The sequence below is a fragment of the Myotis yumanensis genome, unplaced genomic scaffold (genome assembly GCF_028538775.1).
Source record: "Myotis yumanensis isolate MYYU_CA2020_CCGP unplaced genomic scaffold, mMyoYum1.0.hap1 SCAF_3, whole genome shotgun sequence".
In the NCBI taxonomy this organism is placed as follows: domain Eukaryota; kingdom Metazoa; phylum Chordata; class Mammalia; order Chiroptera; family Vespertilionidae; genus Myotis; species Myotis yumanensis.
Window position 1 is genome coordinate 117,296,812 of NW_027223754.1, and position 13,326 is coordinate 117,310,137.

A 13,326-nucleotide genomic window follows, 5' to 3' on the forward strand; every position below is an offset into this window, starting at 1 on the left:
ACACCAGCTTCCCTCCCCCTCTCACAAGGAAACGCTGTTTTTTCCAGTTCCTCTCTAGACATTTGATAAAGATGCTATAATCCTTTTATTACAGCACTGGGCAGTGGCTAAGCTCCGGGGCAGATTCCTAGTACCGTCAGCAGCACCACTTAAAGGTGCACAAGAAATTCTTTTATTATGTCACAACAAATAACACATGGTATTTATAAAAGTTTAAATTATTACACACTAGCCGATAACAACAATGACGACAAAGGCGCTTGGGATTTAACAACCATAAAATAAGAGAGAATCGATTACTTTTAGTTGACAGAGGCAGCTTAAGCATTAACTAAATGCTAAGTAGGCGTTTTGCTTCCTTAACAGTTTATTTTCCTCACCCTCTCCTTCCGGTGCTCAGGATGCAGTCACCAGAAACCACCCTTAGGGTAATCAGTCAGCCTTTCTGTAATTTCTTGGATCATTTACTCCCTTTGTCCACCAATGCCTTTCCTCATCTGTTCTGAGCACTTGGCAGCAAGGCTAGAGGTTTCCCTTGGAAGTGTTGTGGACTCTCCAATTGTTTTCCTAAGATATTTGCTGGCATTAGGCCTTGCCCAAGATTCTTCCCTACACAAGATGAAACACATTCAATTCATTTCTTTTATAGACCACACCAGTCCCCATGAAGGTGATTCTGGCTGGAGATCACCTTTCTCAGTATGTCTTCTCTTTCTGAACTGTGTGGAGGCAGTTACAGCGTTCACAAACCCCTTTGCTTTATTTGCTCTGAAGTTGTCAGATTGTTTAACTTCTGTATTCCTCCAGAGGAGGGTCTGGTTTCTATGTCTGCTCCATGCCCTTTCTACATATAGCGATCTGAAAGGCAACAGCATTCAACTATCATTCCCTAGCTTCCTTGGAGTTTTGCTCGCAATGTTGTCAAATTAGCAGACTTCGACATTTTTCCTGCCTGGTCCCTCTAAGACAGCGGTTCTCAACCTGTGGGTCGTGACCTCTTTGGGGGTCAAACGACCCTTTCACAGGGGTCGCCTAAGACCATCGGAAAACACATATATAATTACATATTGTTTTTGTGATTAATCACCGTGCTTTAATTATGTTCAATTTGTAACAATGAAATTGGGGGTCACCACAACATGAGGAACTGTATTAAAGGGTCGCGGCATTAGGAAGGTTGAGAACCACTGCCTAGGACTCCACTGCTTTCCACACACTCTAATAAAGATGACATTGAAAATGGAAGCATTGGGTGACTCTCAATATCTTGGCTTTGTGGAAAGAGGCCTGGCATTAGAAGATGGAGGTCCAGCCTGTCTTCAGCTGGGTGGCACTGGGAAGGTCCCTGAGACCGTGTTAGGAGAAACAAAAAATGAGGCATGATTTCAGTTAAGCCCGTGGCATTGAAAGCAAGAACAGGCAACCAAATTTGGATCTTGCCTAGATCCTAATACCAGCCTAATAAAACCCTAAAAAGATAGGATTGAGACAATCCAGAAAATTTACTTATAAGCTAGGTATCAGTTAATACCAAGAAATTACTGTTAATATTTCATATGATAATAGGCATTGGAGTTAGTGTTTACATGTAATAACATAGACAAGTATAATATGTATTAGTTATAATACATGTTAAAATACTTCATGTGATATTTAGAGCTATATCCTGCAGTGTGGAAGGGTAAACTGCTGTAATGTCTAGGATTTGCTTTATATGCTACAGCAAAGAAAAAACAGGAGCAAAACCAGGCTAGATGAAGCAATTATGGCAAAATCTTGATAAGTGTTGAATCTGGGCAATGAGTATATGTCAATTCATTGTGTCTCTCTACTATTGTGTATGTTGAATATTTGAATAACTTAAAAAACACTTTTTAAAGGAATGAATTAAGGGAAGTCCAGGCTGACACTACCGTAGGAGGAAAAGTCAGACATGGTGGAGTGATGTCAGAGAGCAGGCCTGGAGCTGGAAGCATCTGCTCCAGGACAAGGATCTGTCTCCTCTGTCCCCCAGGACCCAGAGCTCGACCCAGCACCCACATAGCTGTGTAAAAGCAGTCCACAGAGAAGGGCCGAGGCCAGCATAAGGCACAGAAGAGCAAGGACAAGCTTGGTGCCGGGGAGTGGGGAGGGCAGGGAGGCAGGAGGCTTAGATGCATGCAGGTAAAAAGAGGGAGAGGAGGCAGAAACCATGCTGCGGCCCTGGTCTGTGCTTGATTCAACAGGGAGTGGGAAGCCATCAAAGGTTTCAGACTAGAAAGTGGCATGGCTAGGGCTGTGTTTGGGAAACCATGTCTTCAGCTGTGTAGAAGATGGAGCGAAGAGGGAAAGGCACCCCAGTGGGCAGAGCAGCTGGGATCACAGAGCATGGGATCAGTAACTGACCTCCAAAACAGGGTTGTGGACAAGTGGGTGGAAAGCTGTCCATTTATGGGAATGCACATGAGACTGATGTCCCTCAGGATGCAAAGATGAAGAAACAAGATGAGGCCGAGAGGAACGACCTGTCATTGCAGGGGCTGAGAACCACAATGAAAGGGCTGGTTCTGAGGGGAGAAGGTGGGCTTTGGTGACGCCCTGCATTTCAGGTGGATGTCCTGAGAGCAGTTCAGCAGGAGATTCTGGAGGCGGCCTGACTGGTACACCCTCCTCTTTGCAAACAGGATGACTTGGGAAGTGGCCAGGATTTTGAACTCTCCCCAATACCCACAGTCCCAAAGCTCACGGCTCACAGGCTTGCCCACACTGCTCTGATGTCCCTGGGATTCAGCTGATCTCTGCCTGGTCCCTTAGCCTGAGGTGTACCCCAAAGATGTACCCCAGAGAATCTGCTATCCTCACACCCTGTCTGGGTGCTCTGGGTAAACCCATCGGAAATAAAATGGCCAGTGAAACTTAATTTTGATTCAGCTTCTAAGTCAGGGGATGGACTTACAAGTATTAACACTTTCTGAATGTCTACATATGCTATCGATTTAATATGTTCTATTTCATTTAAACCTCAAATCAAATGAATAATGAGAATATGAAAACTCAGAGAAGTTAATAACCCATCCAAGGTTACACGGCTAAGTGAGTGGCAGGGCTTGGACTCCAACTCAGGTTCGTCTGCCTCTACAGTCTGTGCTCTTTTCTCTACGTCATGACCCAGCCATGGGAAAAATGCAGCTGGAAGTGAAATAAATCTTAACCAGGTGTTGGAAGCAGACATTTGCCACCTGGCCTGGAGAGATTTGCCACAATGACACCATAATTTCCTACCCTTTTAGCTAATTAAAAAAATAAGAGAGACCTGGCCGGTGTGGCTCAGTTAGTTGAGCACTACTGTTCCATGCACCAAGAGGTTGCTGGTTCAATTGTGGGTCAGGGCACAAGTCCGGGGTGCCAGCTTGATCCCCAGTAGGGGGCGTGCAGGAGGCAGCTGATTAATGTTTCTCTCTCTCCCTTTCCCTACCTCTCTCAAATCAATAAAAACATATTTTATTTTTAAATATTTATTGTTGAAAGTAATAGATATATCCCCCCCCATTGACCCCTTCTAGGGCTCCCCCCCGCGCACCCCCCCCCCCCCCCCCCCCCCCCCCCCGTCCCCTGCCCCAGGCCTTCACCACCCTATTGTCTTGTGCCCATGGATTATGCATATGAGCATACAAGTTCTTTGGTTAATCTCTTCCCACCCACCCACCCTTTCTTTCCTTCCCTCTGAGATTTGCCAGTCTGTTTCATGCTTCTATATCTCTAGATCTATTTTGTAAAAACATATTTTTAAAAAAGGTATTTTAGGGGAAATAAGTGTGGGAAGCAGTGAGAGGAAAGCAAAGGGAAGACAGAAACTTGCATTGCCAATGCCAATACATTAAGAAAAAATTTTGTCCCTGAAATAATATAAAGTTTATATTGGAGAAATACTACACAATAAAGCTGGTGTACCTCCTATTTGCAGGTGAGCTTATATCTATTTTTGACTAGGCAGTTGTACCAATTTTGACTTGTAGTTGTGACAATACCAAGAAGCTCTTTAAACGTTAGTTTAAAGAACAAAGGATTTCTGCTTAAATGTCAAAGCATATTGGATATATTTTAGGTTTGTTTTTAGTATAATTGGTTTTAGGAAGAGCACTAGGAGAGTGCTGCCCAGAGTGAGGGATAAGCTCTCATCGGTTTGAGATCTTGCTGATGTGTGTCAGGCTCTGTCCTGTATCAGGATTCCCAGGTCACTGGCTTGGACCGGCGCCCCGCCTCTGTAGCAGGAGCCATGATGAAATGGAAGCTGGGTGAGCACAGGCTCCCAGACAGAGAGTGACTCAGATTTCTTTCCTGAATTTCCAAGAGGCGGATGGGCTGTCTACATTACACTGTGTGCGCCGGCTCAGCCTGGGGTCACGGAGCCCATGCATCAGCGTTCAGGGAGAACATAAAACCAAAGGGGAGATTCAGTGATCGCTCACCATAAGGTGGTGACCTTGACCAAAGGCAAAGAGTAAGCTATACTCAGGCAGGGAAAGCACTTAAGGAAAGAGAATCCCACCACCTTGCTGCCAAAAAGCAGGGGCAGCAACCAGAATTCCTTGACCTTGAAACTGGAGAAAATCAGCTCAGTGGGTCCCCAACCTCCCGTCAACTATGGTGAACAGAAGGAAGGTCTAAAACAAAACAAGGGTGTCCTTGTTGTTTATTCAAACTAAGTATAAGTGCAAACCAGATGTTTTCATCAAATGTATTCACCTTTCTTCTTGCTTGACAAAATACCTAAAACTCAGAATACTCCCTCCCCCACACCAAGAAAGAAAAGCAATTCGAGGAGGAAAAATGCTAGTTTGTCTTCTTACCTGACACTTTAAGCATTTGTTTAAATGATATTTATAAAGGTAAATGGCCACTAATGGGTTTTCTTCCACCAGAGAAAAAATTTGCATATGTTGCACTTTAGGAATATAGAGGAGGAAAAGTTACCTAAACATTGAAAAAAGGATTCTTCCAATTAGCTCCTCATTTTTTAGACATGTGCAAAGTAAGGACATGCATGATAGACCGTTCCACACAGAGAGCAGCGGGGTGACCTCTGGGTAAAGGTTGCTTTGGGGAAAGGCCTTCCATACAGTTCACATGTAGAAATGGGTCTGGCCACAAACAGCACAGCCAGAAAAAGGCTCCACCAAAGACAGACGCACCACAACCAAGAAAAGCACTGCTGTCCATTACCTTTAGCATTTTCATACTTTCTTATACTTTCTAGTATAGAAAATATAGTTTTATCCAAGTCATGAGAATAGGCTTATTTATGCATAAATTATGCAGGTTAATTTCAGAAGACAAGATTTATCAATGCGACTGTGCAGAAGCATTTAATAAAGTTTTAATGCTTACCAAAATAGTGTAAAATTTTGGGGCTTAGACAAGATCAAGAAAATGTTCAAGTATTTTACCGAGTAAATAAAGGGCCTAGATGCAGTGGTTCTCAACCTTCTGGCCCTCTAAATACAGTTCCTCATGTTGTGACCCAACTGTAAAATTATTTTCATTGCTACTTCATAACTGTAATGTTGCTACTGTGATGAATCAGAATGTGAATATCTGATATGCAGGATAGTCTTAGGCGACCCCCGTGAAAGGTTTGTTCGACCGCCAAAGGGGTCACGACCCACAGGTTGAGAACCGCTGGCCTGGAGGGATGCATAGACTGCCTAGCTACCATTTCAAATCGTAATTGTAAATTTGGCACACGAGGGTTTCTTAAAAGATTTTTGTTGTATTTCTTGTGAGTACATTCCTGAGAAAAACTGCTAGTATATTTGCCAGTGACTTGGACCTGGGTTTTATGACTTGGCAGAATGTCCTAAAGGATTTCAGAATTGAGCTGAGTAACCCTGGGATGGCAGGGATGCTCAGGACACCTGAGGTAGAGAGGCTTTGCTGGCACCTAAGGCAGGATGGCTGTGGGCTGTTGGGAGGACCCACTCCAAGACTGTTCAACTTTGCTAGCACTAAATGTCTCTCCATCTGTGAGTTTTTGTTAGCTTTATTCTTAAGCCATGAGATAAGTGTCTCTCTCACTGGAGCCAAGTGACCACCTGCAAATCTCTTAGCATCTCTCTGGGGCCACTTTCAACATGAGCTAACACACCCAGCACCAGCAGCTCTGCACAGACAATGCAGATCAGCCTTCTTTTCCTCAGCGCCACCTGACCAGACTTTTGTGTTTCCACTCAGTCAGTTAACAAATGTTTGTGGTGCTTCTACCATGTCAGACTAACAGCTAGAGAGAGATGCAAAGTAAATGGAAACATCAGGTAGGGATCAGGAATAAGTAATGGGGAGTGTGGAAAGAGACCAAAATACTCAAGATCTCTCAACGAGGGAGTCTATAAATCTTTAGAGGAACAGAGCTGAAGAAATTACAACTCTCCTCATGGTGTTCCCTCCCCCACCAGCACCAGAGGTGCACAGGACTCCAACCAGGTGTGAAAGAAGCAAACAATGGTGATAAAGGAACAATTGTGAGGCAGCTCTGGAGAGGCTCAGCGGGACACAATCTCTGGCAGAGAGCAGCACATGGCCATTATCTAGTTTGCAGATGGAACACCCAGAAAACCTGGGAGCAATTAGGAGGGAGAAAAACAAATGGGGGGCTGCTGAGGATGATGTGAGGGATGGAGTCCCAAACTATCTTCTGCTAGGAACTCAAAAGTGAGGCAAGACACTGGGACCAGAGGAAAAGGAAACCATCACAACCACGGGGGGCTTGCACAATGATAATCGCACCCGCAATCACTTCAGCCAGGGGAGTGAGGACATTTACAAAGCGACCAGGAAACATATTAAAATGTAGGAGGTAGGAAACCACATTTAAACTCCAATTATCTTCTGGTATCCATTTGAACATTTAAAAGTGAATTCTGAACAGGACAACTGAATTTTACAAAGAGCATTCTTTTTATCAACAACAGAGATGGGCTCACACTCAATTTCAAAGCTCCTGCAATAGCATGGCTCCCCTGCTCATCTGAAGACTAGTGGCTGGTGTTCTGTGTTCCTGCTATGGGTCAGGCAATATGCTGTGTTGTCCACATTGTTTCATAAGCCATAACCCCTTTCCCCCCTCAAAATATTAGTCGTCTTCTCTAACAGATGGAGGCTACTCCTTTTGCCAGGAACATACTCTCATCATCTTTGTCTTTTCAAGTTCTTTACATCCTCAAAGCCCTGTTTTCCATCCTACCTTGGACATGAAGCCTTTCTGAATCTCTTAAGCCAGAGCCTCCTGGATTGCTGCCTCTTCTGAGGGCCCTCCGTGCTGCTGACCTCATGGCCAGGCCAGCAGAAGACCCTGCCGCACATCAGTTAAAGTGCATATAATGCCACATTATATGTAATGTTTTCCTGTCCGATGTTTGAAAGGAGTTTTAGAATTTTGCTTTGAAACTGTTATTTTACTTAGAATTACTTGTGACCTCTCAGCAAACCTGTGTATACTTGAGAATTCTTGAGATATGAGAGCCTGTAAGTTATTTTCAAATAATGATAAAACTTATTGTGATTATTTAGTGTCACAGCAATTAAGACTGATAAGTATCTTGTAGAGTTTTAAACATTTGCTAATTTCAATTTGCAGAGGCTTTCCCTTATTTTTAAAGCCTATGAATATGTTTCTTTTTAGATATCAAAGAATTTTGTAGGTCCTTAAAAATCTAGTAGGAGCTAAGCACCGTGCCTGAAGTATCTAAGGCAGGGGTGGGCAAACTTTTTGACTCGAGGGCCACAATGGGTTCTTAAACTGGACCGGAGGGCCGGAACAAAAGCATGGATGGAATGTTTGTGTGAACTAATATAAATTCAAAGTAAACATCATTACATAAAAGGGTACGGTCTTTTTTTTTTTTTTAGTTTTATTCATTTCAAATGGGCCGGATCCCGCCCGCGGGCCGTAGTTTGCCCACGGCTGATAAGGCCAGGACAGCCCTGCTCACGCCTGAGCTGCGTGCTATCTCACCTATGGTTATAGATAGATCTGCTGTGAGCCGAGGCCCTGCCCGGGGCCTCAGGGTTATAAGCTTACTGAAGACAGATTTTTGTCTTATTGGCTGACTTTTTTAGAGTGGCTAGCACAATTGCCATAAATGAATGCTATAGACTCATTTATTAAAGTCCTAAATGAACAAAAACCCCACAACTTCAACTACATACTATACAGTCCCATTCCTAAAATAGTGACAATTATTGGAAATTATGCTCCTCATACTTTTCAAAATGTTTGGTTCTCTTTCCTTTGAAAACATACTTTTTCTGTATTGCTTTGAAAGATGGTACAAATAAACAGACTATAAATAAAACACATAGTAGGAATCTCTGGAAGTATTCAACTTCTAGATTTTTTTTCATTGGCAGTTAGGTACGGACTTCCTTCTAAACATTTGTTTACAAAAGAGCATAATTTTCCAGACATCGCATGTCTCTAATACAGCAGTGCCTCTTCATTGCACTCACATTGTTCTTGGGTCCAGGTAAACTTCTTTGGTAGTATTTGGATTTTAACTAAATTTAATCTAATAACATTTTAGCATATGTGATTAAATAAAAACTACTCACATGCCCAACTATGACGTGTGGGGAAGAGAAGGCTGATGCTCTATGAGAAATAAGCACAGGGAGCAATGGTATTGTCTCCACGAACCAGCCAGTAAGACACTATACTTTCTCAACACCAGTAGGAAATAATAATTCATTAAAAACAAAACCACAGTCATACATGAAGGGAACTGTAACAAGATTTATATGAATGATATGCATTTACATGAATAGCATACAAACTTTCATGGTAGATACGCATCCTTTAGTGTAATAATTGGGCCTGGTAGCCAAAGGCCTAGCTATTAAATTTTTCCACCTTAAGGTAATATTGCTTCTATTTGTATTTTCTGCATATGGCTTGCTTTGCTTAAGTCCAGACCCAGTCAAAATTCCAGTTTAACTTGAGGTCAGGCCCAGTGAACCAGAAAGTCAGGCTTTATGTTGTCATTGAGAGAGTGTGACTTAAGTCTCACCATGACTACATTCTTAGAGAATAACCAAAATGCTTAAAATGGAGCACCCCATGCTCACATTGAAAACTGAGAAGAGAGAAACACGGGAAGGAACAGCAGAGAAAAGGGCTGGAGGACACGTGTTCTTCAAATAGTTAGATGGAGATGCCCACCTCTTTCCATTACTGTCCCGAAGCATTGCTTTTCCCATCTTCGTTTCCAGCTCCTGTACCTCCTCCAGCAATGTTTTATGACAGGTATGCTTGACCCTGTGTCACAAGGAAAAGACAGTAAGAACATAACACTTGAACTTTACACAGCTGTGAAGATTGGGTATTCTCTTCTTGGGCCACATCTGGATGCCCTTTGACTGACTGCTGCTGAGGTTTGGGGCATTAGGGAGCATTCTCAGTCCCATGCATGGCAAGGACTATGCCTGGGGAGAATCAGGTGTCAGCCCCCTAAAGACTTCTGCTTTTTTTTGCTGAAAGCCAGCAGATCTGAGGATCATAGCCATTCAGAACCAAGACTGGGGTTCCTGGATACTCGTGTATCTGTCTCTAAAGCTTTCCACTGCATGATCTAGCAACTCAGAAGATGCTTTAAATCCCCACCCTACTGGACATGTGCCAGTCCCCTGCCCTGTCCTCCACGGTGACCAGAAAGTCCAGGGTAAGCAGCTTCCCCTCTTTCTTTAGTGTGAAAAGAGCCACTGCCATTATAGTGCTAGAGTTCATGCTCTTCATGCCAAACCCTTGACCTGAGACTTGGGCTTGACACAAATACCCAGGTACAGCTTCTCTTGTACAGCCTTGCCGCGAGGGCCTGCAGGTGTAGGTCTCAATGGAGTCATCAACTGGGGCAAGCTGGGCCTTTCCACTACAGCTCAAACCCCAGCCTCGACATGCCCCTCTTCTGGAATTGCAGGGATAGTTACCTGCACCCTCTTTCTGATTAAACTGAGAAGAATACCTTACAATGTTCAATAAGTGGCTGACCTCAGGATCTTCCTAAGCTTGAGACTAAGCAGAAAGCTACTGGTTGGAAACAATGCAGGTGAAGAAACGGCATTTAACAAGATGCAAGTTAGAAATAGGAAAAAAAAAGCTGTAGAAAGAAAAGCACTAATGACTTAGCCATGCAGGGCAGGCTTATATACAGGGTGGAGCAACAGTCGGTTTACGGCTGTTCATATGGAAAATAACACGATAAATAATAATACAAGAACAAACGCTGTGTTTCGTGTACTCACAACAGTGAACCCACTTTTGAGCCACCCTGTATTATGAAAAGCTTTTCATTAAATTCAGTATAAAGGAGTATGAGGATCCTGCTAAACACCAGAACTCGAAGACAGAATAAGGACAAAGACTGAGCATATATCTGCAAAGAAGTGAAAAGTGTAACCGGGCATTCTGAGACGTGAGCTGCTTTATTTAGTGGAATCACACACTCCCGCCCAGCCTCCACCTTCAAGGAAAGAAAGTCTATTGAGATAATACCCAGTCATCCCCTAACACTCCGAGTTAATCTCTAATGGAGTATTAGTACTAAGACACTGTATATGTGCCTGTCATTCCTTTTCCCAAAGTAAACAAGAGAACTAAACCACACAGGTTTTAACACATAATACCTTAATTACATCAAGCAATGGCCTGAGACTTAGTAGTGATAAAATGCTGCAGTTCAAAGCAGAAACAGTGGAATTTTAATTTAAACAATAATTGAGAAAATGTTTAACGTTTTGCTGTGAAGGCAGTCAAAAAGAAGGTTAACATTTACACTGTTCAATATTATTAAACATGCTGTGCCTCAAATGTTCCTTTTCATCTCATGGGCTTACAGGGATACACTGATAACAAGCCAACTAAGTGGCAACCCCCACCACACTTGGATTCATCCCAGACACACAGGGCCCACGAGAACGTGTCTGGTCAGTGCTCAAGGATGCGCACGCTCTCTCACTGTTTCAGGATTGTCCTTGCTCCACAGCATCCTCCCTTCCTCTTCCCTGCTGCCCCACACAGAGCAAGCAGGGTTCAGCAACCTCTAGGCCAGCCCCCAGCGTTATCTCTTGGGCTGCAAGAGAAGGGCAACTCTAAGAAGCAGGCTTGGAATAGGAAGGCTGGGCCACTGGGCGCAGGACACTGGCTGTCAGTAGCTTAGGCCAAGAATAAAAGGAATCTGCCCCAGCTTTCACTCATTCACAGAGGGAAATGATCTAAATATCCTGAAGCTACCAGGCATTGTGCAGGTTCTCAGTGGATGGAACCGCATCCATGCCCAAGAGTTACGTGGCAATCCGAGAGCTAGCCTGGGAGCCTAACCAGTGTTTAAGAACATGAATGGCGACATTGGAGAGGATTCTGCTATTCTCTCCACATGTAGCACTGGAGGAGAAGGGATGCTAGCACTTAAAAGTGTTTTCTCAAGAACGTTTACCTAATAAGGCCGTAATTAGGCAGACAAATTTAAAATCTCTCCTGTGAAATGACTAAAACCTAACACATGAAGGTTTAAGAAGCCAATCTTGAAGTATCAGCCCCTGGCGTGTAATTGAGGTCTCTTCAGGAACTGGAGTCTGGCTTGTTATGAATCACAGCTTGGACAGTGTGAGCCCCATTATCTTTGAACGGCTTATCCCCAGTGGTCCAGGGCTTGCTTCATTTAACCCCATATCAAGAGACCAGAGGATCACAAAAGGGGCCGGGTGGGGTGCTTAGTCACTGTCAGAGGGTGTGCGATTCATCTGTGAGCGCTCAGATAGTGCTAAAGGTATCTCCAGGTTATTAGGGAATTTTAAAATAAATAGATTGGCTTAGAATCTTGAACTTTCCATTTCTTTGTTTCTGAAAGTTTTTCCTAGACTATTCTTTTGCATGGAAGGATAACAAATTAAAAGGAAATGTTAATTTCTAAATGTGGATGAAAATGTATACACAATGTGCTCCAAAAGAAATCAATATAGTTAGAAAATTTTAGAAACACCAAGGCCCATTTGTATACAGAAATTCCTTATTACCTTTTATTTCCATTTAACTGCCTATCTGGGATTATAATAAGGAAATGAAGTCATTCTGGAATTGCTGAATGTATTGTGTGCTGACTGGTAGACTACAGGAGATACAAGTTAGATTAAAGAGGCTGGTTCCCGTGTTCAGTGGCCTTGAGCTTTATATCCTGACAAATTTCTCCTAGAGGAGAATAAGTACATGGCTGCTAACCTAAGAATGTTGTCATAGGTAAACATTTTGGAAGAGTGTAAGCTAAAGGATATTAAAATAGTTCTGGGCAATTTAAACTTCATGCTTCTAATAAAAATAGTCATTAGCCAGGTATCACATATAATCAATCAATTATTTTAATAAAATATGTATTAGTTTGGTCCCTTATGAAAATTCTGGTGAACAGGATAACAGAGTAGGTATCTTACGGCATCCAAATCTGACTTAAGATAGTCTAACAATGGATCTTCATCCAGAAAATTGACAGACTTCATGGGAAAAATGACTAAATTACCTCATGCTGTTTTTTTTTCTTATTCTTAACACTCCAAGTCCCAAAATAGAAGAGAGAGACTGGGGCAAAGAAGGGGGGAAATGCAGAAAGAATAACTTACTTTCTTAAGCGCTCATAGAAATATATGGGGAAAGGCAGGCCTACCTTGTGCTGGAATTTAAAAGCTCTTTTGAAATAGTTAACCACCAAAATTCAAAACAAAACAAAAAATTCCTGAAGACTGGTCCTCGGCAAGATTGAAGGACAGTAACACACCGAGTTAGGCCCCCGCCCTTGCCATCTGCCCTCACAGCACTCTCTGCAGTTGTGCCTCGGTTCCGACTTTCAGTTCATTTAAAACTCTTCTTGTCCAAGGTGCATCATAGCACATCATGTTTCAATAAATATCTGACAATTCGAACCAAAAGATGGGTGGACCTGGACACTCAGGATTCCTATTTTAGTTCAGCGTGCAGGAAGGAAAAACAGACAGGTTTATAAAGCTGAGGTTCGGAAAGACAACTGAGAGTTCAGTGATACAGCAGCTCAGGCAGCGCTCTCTTCCTGGGAGAAGTCTCCTAATTTACTTAACTCAACAACAAATATCTCAGTCTGGGAATATAATATGAGATAAAACCTGGGCCTTGTGGTCAGAGGAAAAGTGCTCAAATAAACCTGCAGAATTATTGTTTATGAGGAGAGAGGGGACTAGTTTAGACATTAAATATATACTATAAACTGAGCATTTACTTTGGGCAACTCCTCCAGATGAGCGCCAATGCATGCCATCCTCCCACTCCCCCAAATA

At 42.9% G+C, this 13,326-nt stretch overlaps 1 protein-coding gene across 2 annotated transcripts in view; it reads right to left on the bottom strand.

Moving 5' to 3' along the window:
* Positions 1-13,326, bottom strand: part of ATP8A2 (ATPase phospholipid transporting 8A2) — a 692,529-nt gene that overhangs the window by 49,191 nt on the left and 630,012 nt on the right. For both annotated transcript variants that reach the window (XM_070409448.1, XM_070409449.1), the window contains exon 35: positions 9,194-9,289. In XM_070409448.1, coding sequence (XP_070265549.1) covers positions 9,194-9,289 — 96 coding nt within the window. The remainder of the gene's footprint in view (positions 1-9,193; positions 9,290-13,326) is intronic.